Consider the following 17,702-nt stretch of genomic DNA (forward strand, 5'->3'; position numbering starts at 1 on the left):
TCCTCAGTGCGAGCCATGCCACCTCGCATGTTGGGGAGTGTGAGCCTAGTGTAAGATGCAAGCGGGGGGGGGGGGGACTTCTGGTCAGTCATTGTACGCTAAAGTGACCATGCCCATGGTAACCAATCTGATAAGAGATCTGATAGCTTTTAAGAGGGGTTAATTCTTCTTTTAAAAAAAAAACATGCCACTTATTCCATTTTGGAATAAAGAAACATTATCTTATAATCATATGGAACTTTAACACCATTTGATGAAAGATTAACATTCTAAAATTTATAGGAAGAAAATGAACTATGACCCAGACTCTCTCTTCAAACTATAAGAATGTAATTGTAATGGTTGTGGGTGTTTTTTAAATTCGGGTTAACATAGTGGGAGGAAGGAGGGAGGTGAGGAGGACACGTGCCATTTGCTGATGCAGACTGGCCCCTGGTCCTCTCTCCAGCACACGCAGGCCTGCTAATGTGTGCGCTTTTGTTTGCAGCATTTCCATTTACAAAAGCAGTCAGGGCTGCAAGAAGGTGAGGCTTCAGCACTTCTATGCACCGGACAAGTCCACGGTCATGAGCTTGGCCTGCTCCCCACAAGGCCTGTATGCAGGCCTGGTCAATGGGTCCGTAGCCAGCTACACCAAGGCTCCAGGTAAGCACCCACGCTCGGCCCTGACCCTGGGCAGCAAGTCAGTCTCACCATGGGGCTTGTCCCTCCTGTTTCCAAACCTGCGTAACGTGCTCCTTTCTGAAAGGGCACTGATGGACACACGGGAAGTTTCTCTAAAGTTGGTTTCCAGGGGCTTCTTCCCGTTCCACAGTGACTCAGATTAACCTCGACCAGCCTTAGGGCCCCACCCAGTGCTGTTGGGCACCCTAAATTCTCGCATGCTCTCCCCGGCCTTCCCACATCACTCAAACCCATGTTCACATGGGGGCGCGGCACCTCCCCAGGGATGGCTTCTCCATCGATGATCTTTCCACGTGGCATCGTGGTGACTGGCCTCATCTGCCCTCAGGGTCACAAATACCAAGCCCATGTGTGCCCCTCGCCCTCCGGTCCTCATACAGCATGGCGGTACTTAACTAGCCATCCTGATGGGCTCTGATGAAGATGGAAAGAGGACTGATGGCCCAGGTCACATCTCTCCTCCAGAGCCCCCTCCTGCCTCCCTGGCTGTCTGGTCCCTCTGTGGTTGTCCCCGCAGATGAGAGGGTAGCGCAGCCCACACTGTTCTTTGGACTTTGGGAACCCGTCTTGTGGGTGGGTTACTGCTGCTCTCATTAGCTTTCGCCACAAGCTTCAGCTGCTGCCTCTAGAAATGCTTTTCCAGGGATTGTCCTTGCTGCTGCACAGCGTGGCAGGCATGCTCACCAGATGCCCAGGCTGTCCCCATGCCTTGCACACCTGTCCCCTCAGTTCCCCCAGGAACTGGTCACAGGCCCTATGCACACACCTCCAAAGCCATCCTGAATATTTGTTAGTGAGCTTTCAAAATGGCTGGTGACTTCCTTGCCACCCTGCGGAGTACTTGGCCATCTGGTCTTCTCCATTTCTTGTGTGCTAATCTCTTAAAGGATTAAGCCCCATCTCTGTACATTTTGACCAGCCCGGCCCTGTGCTGTGTTATACAGAATGCGTCCTGGCGCATGGTGTCTTTGTAGTCCCACTATCTTTGCAGCCTTCCTGGTGTGTCTTAAGCTCCCTGAGCATTGTGGGCAGGCCTGAATGGTAGAGTATAGGGTGGGCGGAGCATCCATACAGAGTCTGTTGTCCGTCTGCCTGTTCTTGGTGGCAGAGGATGAGATTGGTCGGAAACTGAAGCCCTCCCAGACAGAGTGGGCACTGGAAACCTGGACTTGCTTTGGAATGGGACTTGGAAACCTGGGACTTGACAGGAAACCACCAGGTTGTGAAGGCATGGGACTATCACTATTGTTAGCTTGTGTGTGGAGTCTGACTGTGGTGCAGGTGACCTGCCTGGCAGCTCTGGCCTCAGCACAAACCCAGGGAGAAGCTGTCCCAGGAGGCAGTCCTATTGGCCCAGATTCACACACTTTCAGGTTGCACGTGGCCCTCCCAGGGAGACAAGAACACAGTTATCTAAGGAAAAGAGAGCTTGCTTAGCCAGAAACTGGCCAGAAAACAGAGGCCAATTGTTGGGAGTCTAGTCTTAACCAAAGCGGAATATCTAAAGTGGGTTATCCCACCTTTGATCTTGGAGTTCCTGTTTCAAAGGAAGCACACTGTCGATCCGCAGCACCGAGCTCTCCTGGCAGCCCGTGGGCAGAGTTCTGTCTCATCTGCGTTTTCCTGCCATGCTTGCCCTCGGGAGCATATGCCATCTCGGGTACAGGCTGTGGTGCAGTGAAGGGCTGTGAGTACCACACCTGGGATGCTCGTTTGTATGAATGTTAGGACAGGTGTGTGTGTGTGTGTGCATATGCATACCTGAATTTCTGTGCACGTGCACCGATGCATGTATGTGTGCACACTTGTATCTAACCATATTCGGACCCAGTGCACCTTCTGCATGAAAGGTAGGCTGGGACACTGAGGTTCAAAACCATCCTGCACCACTGTTCACCCTGAGCAGAACTCCCATCCAAGGGGCTGTGCATCAGTAAGCACACCACAGCAGTCAGAGATCCCCCAGTAGCCCGCCTCTGTCTAACAGCCCAGCCCGGATCCCTTTTAATGCTTGGGGGTGTTTACTCAAAGGCTCAGGGCTTCTGGTCTGACAAAAAAAAAAAGCTAAGGCCTTGCTTCCTCTGCACTAAGAGCACACACACATACACACACACACACACACACACACACACACACACACACACACAGACAGAGAGAGCGGGGAAGCCACACTGATGATCTAATTACCATCAGACTCCTGGGGCTTAATGAATGGTTAGGGTGAAGACTGAGGAGTTAAGTGCTTAGAAGACAGCCCCATCCGTTGTTTTAAAATTCACGTTAAATCTTCTTTCCGGCTGTACAATCGCTATGCTACCGATTCATTCTTATTTGAGTTGTGGTAGAACTAACTCTCTAATCTCTGTAGCTTTTTCAAACTAAACTATGTTTTGGCTTCCTGGGGGTCAGGGAAGGGAGGGAGGCGGTTAAAGAGCAGAGAGAGCCTTTGGCTTAGTGTTGTCATTCTCACCTCCAGTAAAGACACGCTCCTCTCGAGATGCTGTACTCATCACGGTGTGTTTTGAAAACATAAGCATCTTCCCAGTGATTTTGGATATAGTCCTCCTGACACAACCAAATCAGTTCACATATTCCACCGGGCCACAGTGGCGTCTATGGAGCTGTGTGACAGGTCCCGTGGGGAGCTTTTTAAGTATGCACCTCATTTTTCGTTCCTGGAACAGGTTTTGAGGCTTGTGACAGTACTGCCCTCATCTAACAGATCAAGAAACTGATGCTTAACTCACAGAGAGCAAGGGCTGTGTCTAGAGACACGCCAGGTAATGGCACCCTTTGCTGGGGCCCATAGGAAGCTGTCCCGTCCTGCCTGCTGCCTTCTGTGTCTTCCACGTGCTACAGGGCTGGTTCTAGGGCCCCGGACACTCTTTGTCGGATGCAAGTATTGTATTCACAGTTGGTACTTGAGTTGTGTTTTGCAGTGATGTGTGGCCCTGTTTCTCTGTCCCTGTGCACAGTTGCCTGAACTCAAGAGAAACTAAAATTGTTTTTTTTTTTTTTAAGATGGATCCTGGAACTCGGAACCCCAGCAAGTGATCAAGTTGGGTGTCCTGCCAGTCAGAAGCCTTCTCCTGGTGGAGGGTGCACTGTGGGCAGCCTCGGGAGGGCAGGTGTTCATGGCCAGCGTGGAGACTCACACTATAGAGGTGAGTGCTGCCAAGCCTACTCTGCTGCTGCCTGCTGGTGATGGGATGCATCCTCAGTGCGAGTGGCAGGAACCGGTCGGGCATTCTGGGGCTATGTGCAAAACGTAGACACTTATCGCCTGTGCTTAGAAAGACAATATTACCTAGAAAATTCAACCAGCCATTTCCTAACCACACCTCTGGGGCATAGTTGCTCTGTGTCTACCTGCTGTCTTTTTTGTTGTTGTTTATTTGTTTTGTTTTGTTTTGTTTTGTTTTTGTTCTTCGAGAGAAGGTTTCTCTGTATAGCCCTGGCTGTCCTGGAACTCACTTTATAGACCAGGCTGGCCTCGAACTCAGAAATCCACCTGCCTCTGCCTCCCAAGTGCTTAATTAAAGGCTTGCGCCACCACGCCCAGCACTTACCTGCTGTCTTAAGTCAGCATTCCATTGCTGTGAAGAGACACCAGGACTCCAGCAGTAAAGGCAGTTGGCTTACAGTTTCAGAAGTTCCATCTATTATCAAGGCAGGAAGCATGGCGGCATATGGGTAGACATGGTGCTGGAGAAGGATAAACTTTATTTTTAGAGCCACGTTAGGTTCTTGGCAAAACTGAGCCGAAAGTTGAGAGACTGTACCACGTCTCTACCCCCACGCACACCCCTTTCCCGCCCCTCCCCATCTCATGCGTGTTTCCATCCACAGACCAGAATTGATGTGTCCTTGCTGTTCAGTCCGCTGTGTACACTGGTCTCCAGTCACAAGGTGGTCCTGACGATCATTGACTGGTGCCACTCCAGCAGCATGCACGACATCCATCCCCTCTCTAAAACCCTCTGTCCGGCACTGGCTTGTTCCTCTTTCCCAGTGTGGGTAACCTCAGACCTTTTAGGCTCTGTGTTTTAGAATGTCAAGGGAATGGTAATTGGAAGTTTCCAAGACAGGGGTGGAGCTAGTTAGACGCAGGCGCACTACACAGCATTGAAGGCAGTGCGCAGGCCTGTCAGTCAAAGGAGAAAAGGGGTCCGCACAGCACGCCTGCAGCATAGTGCTGCATCCACTGCCTACGGTCAGGTCTCCCGTTCCACGTCCCAGTCTGTGTGTTTGCAGTTCACAGATGTATAGACTGTGTATCTTTCACTGCGCCATTGGTATTTTCTAGCCATATCTTACACTACTTATTATACCGATTGCTCATGCCCAGTTACCCCATCTGTCTTAAACCATCTTTCACCCAGCCCTGTCCCTATGTAAGCTCAGGTCACACTGTTTTGGTTTTGTTTCTGTTTTTATTCTATGGGGTGGGGTAGTTTAACCTGATGGTTCAGCACTCTCCTGCTCGCAGCTTCAGTGTCACACTGCCATCACCATTGGCCTCGGAGAACATTTGTAGGTCATCTTCCGTGGGGTTTACCAGCTCACCAGAGCAGGGCTTCAGGCCGTTCTGCTAAGAGTTTACACGTCACACTTTTAGACATTGTTTGGACATCTATTTCAGGACATGCCTTGGTGGCGTGTGCTGTCCCCCTCGGGGAGAGAGTGATGCAGAGAACTCTGGTGGTTTTCCTGTTGAGAGTAGAATCCAGGGCCCAATGCTTGTTTAACACCCCACCGTTTAACCAGGCTTTTGCCGCAAGAGCTGCAAACTGTAGTATGTGTGACTGACACAGATATCATCCGTGAAGACACTGCCTAAGGCCTGCAGACTCCCTAGGGCAGTGCAGTTTGCAGAAGCTGAGGCTCTGCCTGTAGCAGGATGTTTCTACCCGGGCAGAGGAGCAGACAGCTGTGCTAAGTTTCCTGGGCAGACCCAGGTTCAAAACATCCTCCCCAGGATGGCAGTGAGATAGCGTCACTCACGCCCAGGCTGAGCCTCAACTGAAGATCCTAATGCCTCAGCCCTAGTGCTGGGCTACCCCGGCGTCTGTTTTTTCTGATTCATGTATGAGCGGCTTCTCTGTGTTCCCAAGGCCCAGCCTGCCAGCTAGCCACAGGAGAGGCAGGAGGAGACCTGTGCAAGCATCTCCTCCCGTAGTTTCCTGGTAACTTCGGTTACTCTTACATCCACCTGTGAGTCACTGCTGTTGTAAGAACCTCCCTTCAAGCACAGAGCGAGCCCTACCAAGTCACAGGTACCATGGCAACTTCCTGGGATTTTTGTTACAGCTCTTGCCGGCACCAGTGACATCATTCAAGTTCCTAGAAAGTCCCAAGAACCTACGTAGACATGCTCCACAGGGCAGATCTGACGACTAGCAGTCCTCACCTCGTTGGTTCTGTGTCTAAACTAGCCCAGCTGAGTGTCACAGGATGCTCATCTAAGTCAGGGGCTGCTTTGTTGGTGATGGGAAACGCCCACCACATCCAGCACAGCACACTGGAGCCCAGCGGAACCCCAGCTGCCCTGTTTCATCAGGATGAAATCTTGCTTAAAGAAATATCCAAGAGCCAGAGTAGTGATTTGTTAGTTTTATACTGAGACATAGTAACACTATCTTAAGATGTTTTTCCCCAAATGGCAACATTATATCCTCCTCCTCCTCTTCCTCCTCTTCCTCACCATCATCACTGTTATTCATATTACTATAGTAAACTAAAACCAAAAGTGCTAGGGGATGCTCTCTGCAGCCTTCCTCTGAAAGCAACCAAGATAAGGTAGCATTCCCTGCCTGCTTTATTATGCCACACGCTGTAGAGAGGCTCAGTGCTGGAGATTTCCAAGGCTCAGCGAGTAGAGCATTCAGATCCAAGTACCAGTCCCCTCTGTGCAATATTTTAGCCCCAAAATAACTAGACACATTTATAGAGAGAAGCAAAACCTGCTTTTCTGGGAAAACGAGATTCATGCTGTTCCTGTTTTGTGGGCAGCCACAGCTGAGATGTGGGTGCAGCCCGGGATCTCAACCCGTGTTCACCCAGCTGGGGCGGGGGTGCTGCTGCTGGGGGGAGCCAGCTGCCTTCCTGCACAGACTGTGAGCCTACGGCTAAGCCTGGGTCGTGCAGGGTGGGGAGCACTGGGAGCCATTAGGGAGGAGGCCCTGAGGGCGAGGCATCCTCACAGCTGCTGCAGGGCTGAACAGGAAGGCTCATAGGCCAGGGCATCCTGGGTCTGGGGTCTCTAACCTGGCAGCCTGGGTCAGAATGCCTCCCAAAGGACAGGTCTGCCTCCTGCCAAGCATGAGGGCGGTTCCTATGCTGACTGTCACGTAGGGAGGAACTCTATTCTCTACATGTTATTTCTGTGAGTGTGTGTGTGTGTGTGTGTGTGCACGTGCAGGTGCTCACAAAGGCCAAAAAGGGTGTTAGACCCTCTGCAGCTGAAGTTACGGGCCCCTGTGAGCAACCAAACTTGGGAGCTTAGGAGGCAAACTTTGGTTGTCTGCAAGAGTGGTATGTGATCTTAATCCTTGAGCGTCTCTCCAGCCCCTTGCCATCTTTTCTCTTTCCCAGCTGCGTGTTAGCTTTCCTTCTTACCTTTGAGTGTGTGTGTGTGTGTGTGTGTGTGTGTGTGTTTAAAAATCTAATCTCAAAAAACTAATACCAGTCTAAAGCAATCTAAGTTTATGAACAGGCTGGTGTTCTGGGGTTCCAGTAGATGCTAACTTCCCAGCTGTTTTCCTAGAGCCATGGGGCACAGTTATGGCATCATTACTGGAGAAGCTTAACTGAAGGCTGCTTTCCTTGCTCTTGAGTTTCCACCATTTATGGTGCTTTTTACTAGACTCAGGTGGATAGAAGAAAAGGGATAAAGGGACAGACAGGATGAACAGCCAGGACAAGAATACAGCAACCCCGAAGTAGTCTTCAGCCACGGTCATCCTGTGACAGTTAACAGAGCAGCACCGGCCAGGGCTCCACCCATCCATCCCCGCATCCCTGTGACCTCTGAGGCATGCTCAGAAACTGTTTCGCAGGGAGGGAAGGAACAGGCCCTGGGCCTGTGTCCCTGCTTTCAAACAGGACACCAGACTTAGGGGATCCATGCCCAGGATCACAGAGCTGAACCAATGCTGCCCTGGTCCTTCATCCAGCACCAGTACATACTGCTGTGTACCTGCCAAGTACCATGTACCGTAGAGCAGACCCTGGCATTGTGCCCAGCCACGGGACAGTGTCGGGTGCTGTGGAGCTCTGGTGACTCCATTCTGCCCAGCCCTCAGCAGGCATGGTAAAGCCATGCCCAGGTCAGAACTGGCCTTGTAATGTCCAATCACTGTATCTGCCCTGAGTCTGTGTATATGGTTATGGTTGCAAAAAGCAAACCATAGGGCCTTGTCACCACTTCCATAAAGATAAGCAGAGTTCACAAGGAAGGCATGGGAAGGGATACAGAGAGTGTCATAGTGATGTGACTCCAGGAGGAACTGTAGTCCTCAGGTTGAAGTGTGGACCAAGTGATGACCAAGTGAGAGGGCAGAGCGGGTCTGACAGGGCCAGGAGGACCCCACAGTAGCAGGAACCTAGATCTCTCAGCCCAGTGTATGGGATCCAGGGCAAGAGGTCTGGGCTTCCTCCCAGCTTCCTGGTCTGCAGGCAGAGATGGGAACAGCCAAGTCTGCTGGAGCTAGCGCCTTGGTCCTTAAGGCCCTGATGCAGACGTCACATCGCCCACTTTCCATGTGATATTGAGCATCCAGAGACCCTAGATACCGACCAGGTGTTATGAAATGTGCTTTCTTGGAAGATGACCCTGCCACTCCATCAAGTGCTTGAGAAGGTTGCTGGGGACTGGAGACCCTGGAGCTGCAGCTGGCCACATGTGCTTCCGGGGAAGGCTGGGTAGGTGTGTGACATGGAGAGGAAGGAGGGACCCGCTGTTTGATCCTCCGGTTTCTTGCTCTGCTTTCTCAAGCCTCCCTGAAAGTCCTGTGACTCAGCTTCCGCAGGTTCCCTGGGGCAGTCACTGTTCCACCCTGAACTCAAATGACGGGCAGCCCTGATCAAGATTTGTGCCCCCAAATGCGCAGAGGACCATCTATCCCTGCAGACAGTTCTGCACCCTCCGAGAGCACAGGACAACGGGTGGGAAGGGAAGGCTCCTTCAGTTCAGCACTTACAGAAACCCGGTAATGCAAGGCAAACTGTCCTGCCTTGACCTCCACAGAGTAACTGCAATGAGGAAGTGATGCTAATTTCCAGAGCTGGGCAGGTATGAGCTTAGCTGTGTCATGAGAACAGTACACAGAGCAGTCTGACCCTCCGCTGACCCCACGTCCCTTGCTTGGACCAGGCATGAGATTCAGAGCCACCTCTTTCTCCAGTCCCTGGCACTGGATCACAGCCCCCCCCCTGCACCCCCACCAAGGCACCCCAGCTGCCTCAGGGGCAGGGTCCTGGGCAGGGGACGTGCATTCCTTGTGTCTGGATTACAAGCTCTACGTGGAAGGTCCCTGCTTCTTTGTGACCTGAGTTCAATCGCAGTGATCTACCCAATGTGCTAAGGCCAGAGTTACGCAGGAAGCAGAGGTGTCTGTCGATCCAGACTTCCTCCTCCAGTGATGCCTGACTGTGCAGGGTGTGTGTGGGTGGACGGGTGTGCATCTCAGAACCCTGAAGACCATGCCAGCACCGAGACTAGTGGGCAGCAGCCTTCTTCAGCATCCCAGGAAGTGTCCCTGTACCCAGCCTGAGCTCCAGAGTGAAGCAGACAGCCCCTGTGGGGGTGGCAGTGCCGGCCACAGAGTCCATTCTCCGTGCGAAGGCATCTAGGAAGACTGTCCCCAGGGCCGTCCAGTGAACATCAGACAGACCGTGCACAACATGAACCCACAGAGAGGAGTCTGGGGGCCAGGCCAGTGCTAGCGTCTCAGGGCACATAGAGGAAGCTGTGTGTTGGCATGGCAACAGCGTAAGTGAACACACAAAGAGGACTCAGGGGCCCGCCTCCTCCTCTGCCCACACAGAGTTGACTGTTATTACCTGAGATGCTGGGGTTGGGCTGAGTGGGTGTTGTCGGGTTGGACGGAGGAGAATTTGCTAAGCTATAGTCTTGAATACAGAATCCCTAAGGAATCTGGGACAACACTGGCAGATTAAAAAAATCAAACAAAACATCAACAACAACAAGAAAACCTAAAATTCAGCAAGGTCGGAGGTTACAAGATCAATATCCAAAAATCAATCTAGTTTGTGTGTGCCAGCATCAAGCAGCCTGAAAAACAGGCCGAGGAGACAAGGTTGGGAGACATCCCCATACAGCTCCTAACCTGGGTTCTGCCACCACAGACAAGCAAAGCCACTCCTACCCTGGAATCTTCCATTGAAATGAGATACAGTTAATGCAGGCTGTAGCTTAGCTCAGCCCAGCTCTTCTGGGAGCATCTGTGTGGGTGTGGGTTACTGCAACCTTGGCAAGCCTGTTGCCTCTGCGATTGATGGGTCATGTGCTGCGCACCCTTGTTCTCTTAGGACACAGAGCTATGTCTGTCCCCGTCTCTCCCCTCACCCCCACCCCTGAGCATTTTAAGTTGTTGAGATTTAGAGAGGCAAGATTGATGCTGACTGTGAATTACTTGACTTTCTGTGGTGCTGTTACGCCGCACCTTGGCTTGGCTTTGGCCTCTACACCCCCTCTGGTCTCAAGATGACCGTATAGCTGAGGTGTGCCAGCAAGGCCTTGTGCGGTAACGATGCCGTGAGGGTGCCCATTGGGGAATGAGTGCCCTGTGGGCAGGGCTGCTTGCTTCAGGCAGGGCTCAAGGGAAGCAACCCTAGGACTGTTACGTCTGAGGGAGAGCGGCAGGCTTTATCTGGATTGGAGAGAAGGACCTCCTCCCAGGTACCCACGGCTGTGCTGCTCAGTGGGCTGGGTCTCCTTAGGGATCTAAGCCAGCAGCCATTCGCCCTGTAGCCCCTTTCATGTTGTGTTGAGTTTGTTCTCTCAGCTTGTGAAGGTACCATGATAAAAGGCAAGTAGCGTTGGGTTCTGTGAGTGACTTGCCTGCTCGGGGAAGCCTCAAGAGCGTTGTGCCCACGGGTGCTATTCTGTGGCTGTGAACGGAGGCCACTGCTCTGACAGTCACGGGTTTGATCTCTACCCAGACCCCATGATCCCCAGGAGTGACTCAGCCTAGCCCCGCCGTGTGGCATCTTTGCCCTCAGCACTGTTGTAGACTCTGGCTGTACCCCTCGATACCCTGTGTGACCTCATTTCCTCCATTCCCCCAGAATCAGCTGGAGGCCCACCAAGATGAAGGGATGGTCATCTCCCACATGGCTGTGGCTGGCGTTGGCATCTGGATTGCCTTCACCTCGGGGTCCACCCTCCGCCTCTTCCACACAGAGACCTTGAAGCACCTGCAGGATGTCAACATTGATGCCCCTGTGCATAGCATGCTGCCAGGTACTGCCCCCAGGAAGGCAGGGTTCTAATGTCCTTGTCCCTCATACAGCCTGCAACCGGGTCCCTCAGAAGGAAGGGGAAAGGGCAGCAGATGTTCAAGGGACATCAGCTGCTAAGGCACACATAGCCAATGTGGACCATAGCCCCTGGGTGTTCACATGTGCCCTGTGTGTATAGGCGCACAGCTACTGTGTGTAGTACTTGGCATGGCTTCATGTGTGAGCATGTATATGAACATGTAGCCTGTAAAGACAGGTATACATCCTGTCTACAAATATAATGAAGACTGCATTAATGGCCACAGTGGACCACATAGTGGCACCAGAGGCAAGACCGGGAAAAATAAATCGTCCTAAATATATCCATGGCCAATAGGAATCACTGAAAACTTTGAACAGGGAGAGGAGAGAGGCCATGCCAGGGTGGATTTGGGGAGGATGGTCTTGTAGGGAGAGGCTCAAGTGCATCTTGCTGGCCCTTTGTCCACAGGGTTCTGCCTAACAGGCTGCAGGGGGAGCGTGGGAGAAAGATGGGAACAGTGAGCACAGTAATGGGCGGAGTTAGAAAGTAAGTGATGGGCGTGGGGGCGTGGCCACTTGTCAACTCATGTGTTGGATAGCGTTTGCTAAGCCATTCCAGGCGCCTTGGAAAAGCATAACAACAACTCAGGGGTCATGATGCCGACATGAGGAGTGATGGGGAGGCAGAGAGGCAAGACAGGTGCCAACTGATAAGATCTGCTGAGACCTGAGGACACAAGGCATCTAGGGCTGCTGACCAGCATTTCCCTGTGGGATTGGCCGCTGACCGTTTTTTTTTTTTTTTTTTAGATAATTGTAGGCTATTTTATTTCGTTAGGAATATGGAGGGTTTTTTTTTTAAATACATGTTATTTTTAGAAAACAAAAGTGATTCAGCATCAAGGCTGCCCCCCGCCCCCAGCATGCTTCTGTGGATCATCTGGACAGGTGTTTGCTGTTGGCATCTGTCCTCGCCCTTAGACAGAAACCGTGTCAGAGTCACCAGCCGCCAGCACATGCTTGCATCCGGCCAGAGAATGCCCTGCACTCTCTATTGACATGGGAAGGGACAGGAGTTAGATTGTTCTGGGGCCCAGATCCTGACTCTGGTGCCCTGTGGCCTCCAGGGAAGCAGCTGTGGTTGCCATGGTTCCTGGAATCCTGAGAACCAACCACAGGAATGTGTGGGGTCACACAGTGCCTCCATCTGAGGGCAGGGGAAGGGGTGGGTGGGTGAGGGTGGGGGCTGCCTTGTGTTCATCTGCCTGCAGTTTCTGTCAGAGACTGGGAGAAGGAGGCATTGGCCAGTGAGTGAAGTGTGTGTGTGTGTGTGTGTGTGTGTGTGTGTGTGTGTGTGAGTGTGTGTGTGTTTATGAAAATAATCCTCGTACATGATACAGTGCAATGGAACAGCAAGACCATCAGGTGAACAGTGAGGCAGCTGTGAGGCTCTCCATCTTGCCGACCCTCTGTTAACTGGTGTTTCCCATGACCTCGGTGTGTACCTAATTTAAAAAAAATGACCTGTGGGCTGCTCTCCTCTGTCCGGCTTCCGAGCAGATCCACTGGCAATCCTTGCTACTGACTCAGGCCAGCAGGGTGCGTACGAACGTGCGAGGGCACACTTGCCCACTTCCTCTCCCCTGCCTGGTACTGACCCGGTGTGGGTACAGGCTCCTCCCTCCCAGGCAGGCAGCCAGTGCTGACTGGGAAACACTGACTAACCGGCCGGCTCGGGTGTGCAGTGTTCTGTCTGTAGCTGAGGTGCACTGCAGGGCACTCTTGTGTTTCTTTCCGCTCGCCTGTAGCCATGGCTGCCCCTCCTCAGCCTCCTGCTCTGCTTCCAGTTGGCCAAGCATTGACTGTTCCCAACCTTCCCTACAAAGCCTGGCCCTCCTTGGCACCACCAGATTCATGGGACTGTTTTCCATTTTCCAGAGGCCCACCCACCTCACCGATCAAAGGGCATGCCAGAGTCTCTTGAAAGTGTTATGGTTTGAATATAGCACTGCCCCTTGACAGCCTGTGGGTTTAAGGTTAGGGACAGTTGGACCATGAGGGCTCTGGCCTAATCCAACGGTGGCTTCATACTTCAATGGTGTTGAGAGGTAGAGGAAACTAGGAAATGGGGTGTAGTTAGAGGAGGCGTGTTGCTGGAGGAATGCCTTGGACACATGCCCCCCACCCCACTCCTCCACACAGCTCCTAACCTTTCTCAGCTATCATGAGATGAACAGCTTTCCTCCACACACCCTTCTGTCATATGCTGGCTTGCCAGCAGCATAGAAGCCATGGAACTACTGAAAGCATGGGCCGGAGTCATTTGTCCTTTTAAGTTGCTAATGTCAGGTATTTGGTCACAGCCGTGGACGATGGACTGATAGAAGTCATGTTGGACACAGCAGGGGTGGGGGAGACCCTCTGTCACAGATTTTGATCTGCTTCTGTGTAGCTCGTTGTGCTTCTTATTCGTGTGTGGGTGGGACAGACAGGTGTGTCAGACCAGAATGGACTGGGAAGCCTGGGGCTGAAGGGAAGACATTCTGCAGTGTCTTGTGCCAGCTATTAAGTGGCTTCCACTCCACCTTTGGGAGGCCTTATCAGGCTCTCAGCCTCCAGTGTTCTTCCAGTGGTCTTGTGGAGCTATCCCCAGCCTGGCCACTAGGGAAGACTAACCCAGTCGAACTCTGCCTGAACGAGAACCCCCGTTCTGTCTCCCATGTCCAACAGTAGTTCCTAGCATCCCAGAACATGCCTGGTGGGCTGTCTGATCTCTGGCACACACACACACACACACACACACACACACACACACACACACACACACACACACAAACGCTGTGGTTTAGATAGAATAAAGACAGTGTTTCAGAGCAGTGTTCACCGCAGCCTGAGTGTTTGAGCCACTAATGTACTACTGCGCGCAGAAAGTGCCCACGCAGGCGTGTGTGGAAACAGCACAGGCAAGCGTCTTTTCATGTCATTGTAAAAACCCAACTGGGTCCTGCTGATGGAGACACACTGAGCCAAAAAGAACAAAATTTCGAGAAAAAAAAAAGATGCTGTAACCATCAGAACTTAATCAGAGCACTCTCCTCTAAGACCACCCTGTGGACCACATGAATTGGGGTCTCAGAAGGTCGCCTTCCCCTTCCTCGTAGAATTCAGTTCTGAGGCCGTTCGGCACAGGCTCCTAACGTAAACCACCACACTGTGCACTCTCGGCCCAGCAGTAGACCTTAGCCAGGGGCAGGCGTGGGACTCAGCGAGCAAAGAAACAGAAGGTGTGGCTGCAGTGTGGGAAGGCCCCAGGCAGCCCCGGGGTTGCTGCACAGGTGTTTCCTGTCCTGTCCTCTGAACTCAGAGCAAGCAGAGAGGGGTGACAGAGGTGCTGGGCCACACTCAACCTCCTGTGTCCCCGTGGAGCGGATACAGCGTCCAGAAGTGATGCAGTCAAGTCAAAGGGCCAAGTTTCCTATTAAAAAAAAAAAATGAGTGTGAGTCTTCTAAGTGCCACGGCCCTAGTCATCAGGGGGCTGTGAGTTATCTTGTGCTCATGGCTATGTGTGGATGGGGGACTGTGAGTTAGCTTGTGCTCATGGCTATGTGTGGATGGGGGCTGTGAGTTAGCTTGTGCTCATGGCTATGTGTGGATGGGGGCTGTGAGTTAGTTTGTGCTCATGGCTATGTGTGGATGGGGGCTGTGAGTTAGCTTGTGCTCATGGCTATGTGTGGATGGGGACTGGATGGGGGCTGTGAGTTAGCTTGTGCTCGTGGCTATGTGTGGATGGGGGCTGTGAGTTAGCTTGTGCTCATGGCTATGTGTGGATGGGGGCTGTGAGTTAGCTTGTGCTCATGGCTATGTGTGGATGGGGGCTGTGAGTTAGCTTGTGCTCGTGGCTATGTGTGAATGGGGACTGGATGGGGGCTGTGAGTTAGCTTGTGCTCGTGGCTGTGTGTGAATGGGGAACTGGATGCAGGCACACACACAGCTGGCACTTGGGCAGCATCTCTCTGGGCAGCTGGGGGGTGACCCGGGCAGCCAATGGCCAGTTCCTGGAACAAGTTTGTATTTAGTCCCTAAATAAAAAATAGGAAATAGCAGCATCTGGGGCTCACTTGCTTTCTTCCTATTATTAAGGCCCTTTTTTTCTTAACGACATGGGGCAGTGTTTGGGGATCGTGTGTGAGGCCCTGTTACATCGCCCCTAGGCACCCTTTATCTCTGCATCCATGCAGGGTTTCTGTCTCCCAGCTTCCTGCCCTTCCCCTCTAGGTCTCATCCCACTGTAAGACACTACCATGTTAGTCTCTTCATTCTCCTGGGGAAACACACTTCCGACAGAAGGGGCAGCTTTGAAAAGGCAATGGAACACTTCCCAGATTCCTACTATACTTAAGATAATGTAGGTGTAAAAGTGAAATTTCTCTGAAAAAAATACACACACACACACACACACTGTTTACATGTGGGAGAATCGAAGAGAGAATGAAGGATACAAGATATATTTCTGGATGAACAGAAATATCTAGCGACTCTTTCATCCTTCGTGCTTTGATGATAAGTCATTTTTAGAAGCTACCAAATGAGATGACATTACACACATGAGAAGCCCGGTTTACCTGTTAATTGTCTTTGAAGTGAGATTGTTCACAGCAAAAGTATTTCACAGGCATCTCTAAAAGCCCAGATGAACACTCTAAAAGCCATGAATTCAAAAATTCTTCCTTGTAGAAAAAGTAAAGGAAAGTATGTCTCCCAACGCAAAACCTTTTAGGAGTCAGAAGAGCGCAACCGTGGCAGGCTGTGATTTGTGGAGCTTTGCGTGCAGTTGATTGGCAGCCTGGGTCCGTGGGCGTGGCTGGTCCTCAGGCCCCTGCGCAGAGCACAGCTGAGACCTTGGGGTGAGGATGTATCTATCCTCCGAGGTTCCTAAATCTGTCTTAAAAAGGAAGTGCCCACAGACTCACTGGAACTTTCCATCCTCCCATCTGTTTTCCTGGCTCAAGGCAGGGCGACAGGTGGAGGAAGTGGCTCCAGTATGTTGGGGTCGACTCACACAGCAGTCAGCAGTAATGGCGCGGAGCGGCTCTGGAACTTCTCAACAGCTCTTGAAAGGCAAATCAGCTGCTCACAGAGTTCCAGGCCACTGTGGGATCAACTGCGGTGCATCCGTAAGGTGCACGCCATTACAGATAAGACAGACATCTAGAATCGCAGGGATTAAATACCGCGAGCTTCTGGAAACTTGTACAGATCACTGTTACGAAGTTTTTTTGTTGTTTGGGTTTTTGTTTGTTTTTAAAAAGCCTTTTCTTTTTAAAACATCTGTTTTGAAGTCTAAGCATTTCATAAAAGTGGCCTCTGAAGACACGAAGTCCACTTGGGCCCCAGTGTTTGCCTGTCCTTAGCGTGAACTTTGTGTCAGAGGCAGATATAGCAAAAATAACCTTTGTTCTACAGAAAACGAGTCAAAGGGCGCTCCCTGAGCAAACTCCGTGCCTCCCTCTGTGCTGGTTGGCTTTGGGCCCAACCCCAGGACCAGTCTTAAGACTCTTTGAACCCAGTGTCACTTTCCATGGCCGCAGAGTGCCCTTGCAGGCTTCCTGATACTCTGGAGCTGGAGAGACTGAAGATAACCCCCCCCCCCGCACCCCCCCCCCCACACACACACACACATTCACCAGGCAGTGACACCCACTCCTCCCAAGGCCCCCTGCTGGCCTGCTGGCCTGGTTACAGAGCAGGCTGCCAGAACAGCCCAGGCGTCCCAGAGACTACTAGCAACGTGATTTCGGGCATACTTGAAGTGAAAGTCTGGAAGCCCCGCAGACAGTGCCTCTTGATTGCACTGTGCTGCCTCTGTGTGTGTGTGTGTGTGTGTGTGTGTGCTGTAAGAGACATGTGTGTGCACACGAGAGGGGGGGGGGTGGGGAAGGAGGCCCTTGCAACTGTGTGGAAGCAGATGATTTCGATAGCTCTGGGTTGGTTCACCTCGAGCAAGGCTGGTCTGAAAACAGACTGGAGACCTGCCTGTGTGATGGCTGCTATCCAGTTGAGGTGCACTGACAGAACCCCCCAAGGACCTTGTCTTTCTCTTCTGGTTGAGGAAGGCTCAGCACAGGTGTGAGCATCCTAACAGCTTACCCTGCCACAAGGCTTAGGAGACTAGAGAGACTGGCCTTGATGTTGGGAACATTCCCCAGCCTCACGCCCACCCCCTGCTTCCCACCCAGCACTGCCGCCTGAGCGGGCATCAGACACTTTCTTTCTCTCTCTGACCCAGGGCACCAGCGTCTATCTGTGACCAGCCTGCTCGTCTGCCACGGCTTGCTCATGGTCGGTACCAGCCTGGGTGTCGTGGTGGCCCTGCCAGTCCCTCGGCTTCAGGGTATCCCCAAAGTGACAGGTAAGTGGACCCAGCGGTGTGCCTGCCTCTCCTCAGAGCAGCTAGGAGGAGAGGCAGCTGCTGTCCTGTCATCTTTAGAGAACTGTAGGGTACTTAGCAGAG

At 52.1% G+C, this 17,702-nt stretch overlaps 1 protein-coding gene and 1 long non-coding RNA gene across 16 annotated transcripts in view; one reads left to right on the plus strand and one right to left on the minus strand.

The window, feature by feature from the left end:
• Arhgef10 (Rho guanine nucleotide exchange factor (GEF) 10) overlaps nt 1-17,702 on the plus strand; it is a 94,674-nt gene that overhangs the window by 73,653 nt on the left and 3,319 nt on the right. For 11 of the 15 annotated variants that reach the window (XM_030243425.1, XM_017312669.2, XM_017312673.1 and 8 more), the window contains 5 exons: nt 488-645; nt 2,255-2,371; nt 3,706-3,848; nt 10,996-11,170; nt 17,478-17,600. In XM_030243425.1, coding sequence (XP_030099285.1) covers nt 488-645; nt 2,255-2,371; nt 3,706-3,848; nt 10,996-11,170; nt 17,478-17,600 — 716 coding nt within the window. The remainder of the gene's footprint in view (nt 1-487; nt 646-2,254; nt 2,372-3,705; nt 3,849-10,995; nt 11,171-17,477; nt 17,601-17,702) is intronic. The other 4 variants (NM_172751.3, NM_001037736.2, XM_017312670.2 and 1 more) reach the window with 1 other exon arrangement.
• Gm35149 lies at nt 14,070-16,500 on the minus strand. The gene is made up of 2 exons (XR_001778521.2): nt 15,814-16,500; nt 14,070-14,665 (listed from the first exon to the last, which is right to left on the minus strand). It is a non-coding gene; the product is annotated as a predicted gene, 35149 (long non-coding RNA).

The sequence above is a fragment of the Mus musculus genome, chromosome 8 (assembly GCF_000001635.26).
Source record: "Mus musculus strain C57BL/6J chromosome 8, GRCm38.p6 C57BL/6J".
NCBI classification, from domain to species: Eukaryota; Metazoa; Chordata; class Mammalia; order Rodentia; family Muridae; genus Mus; species Mus musculus.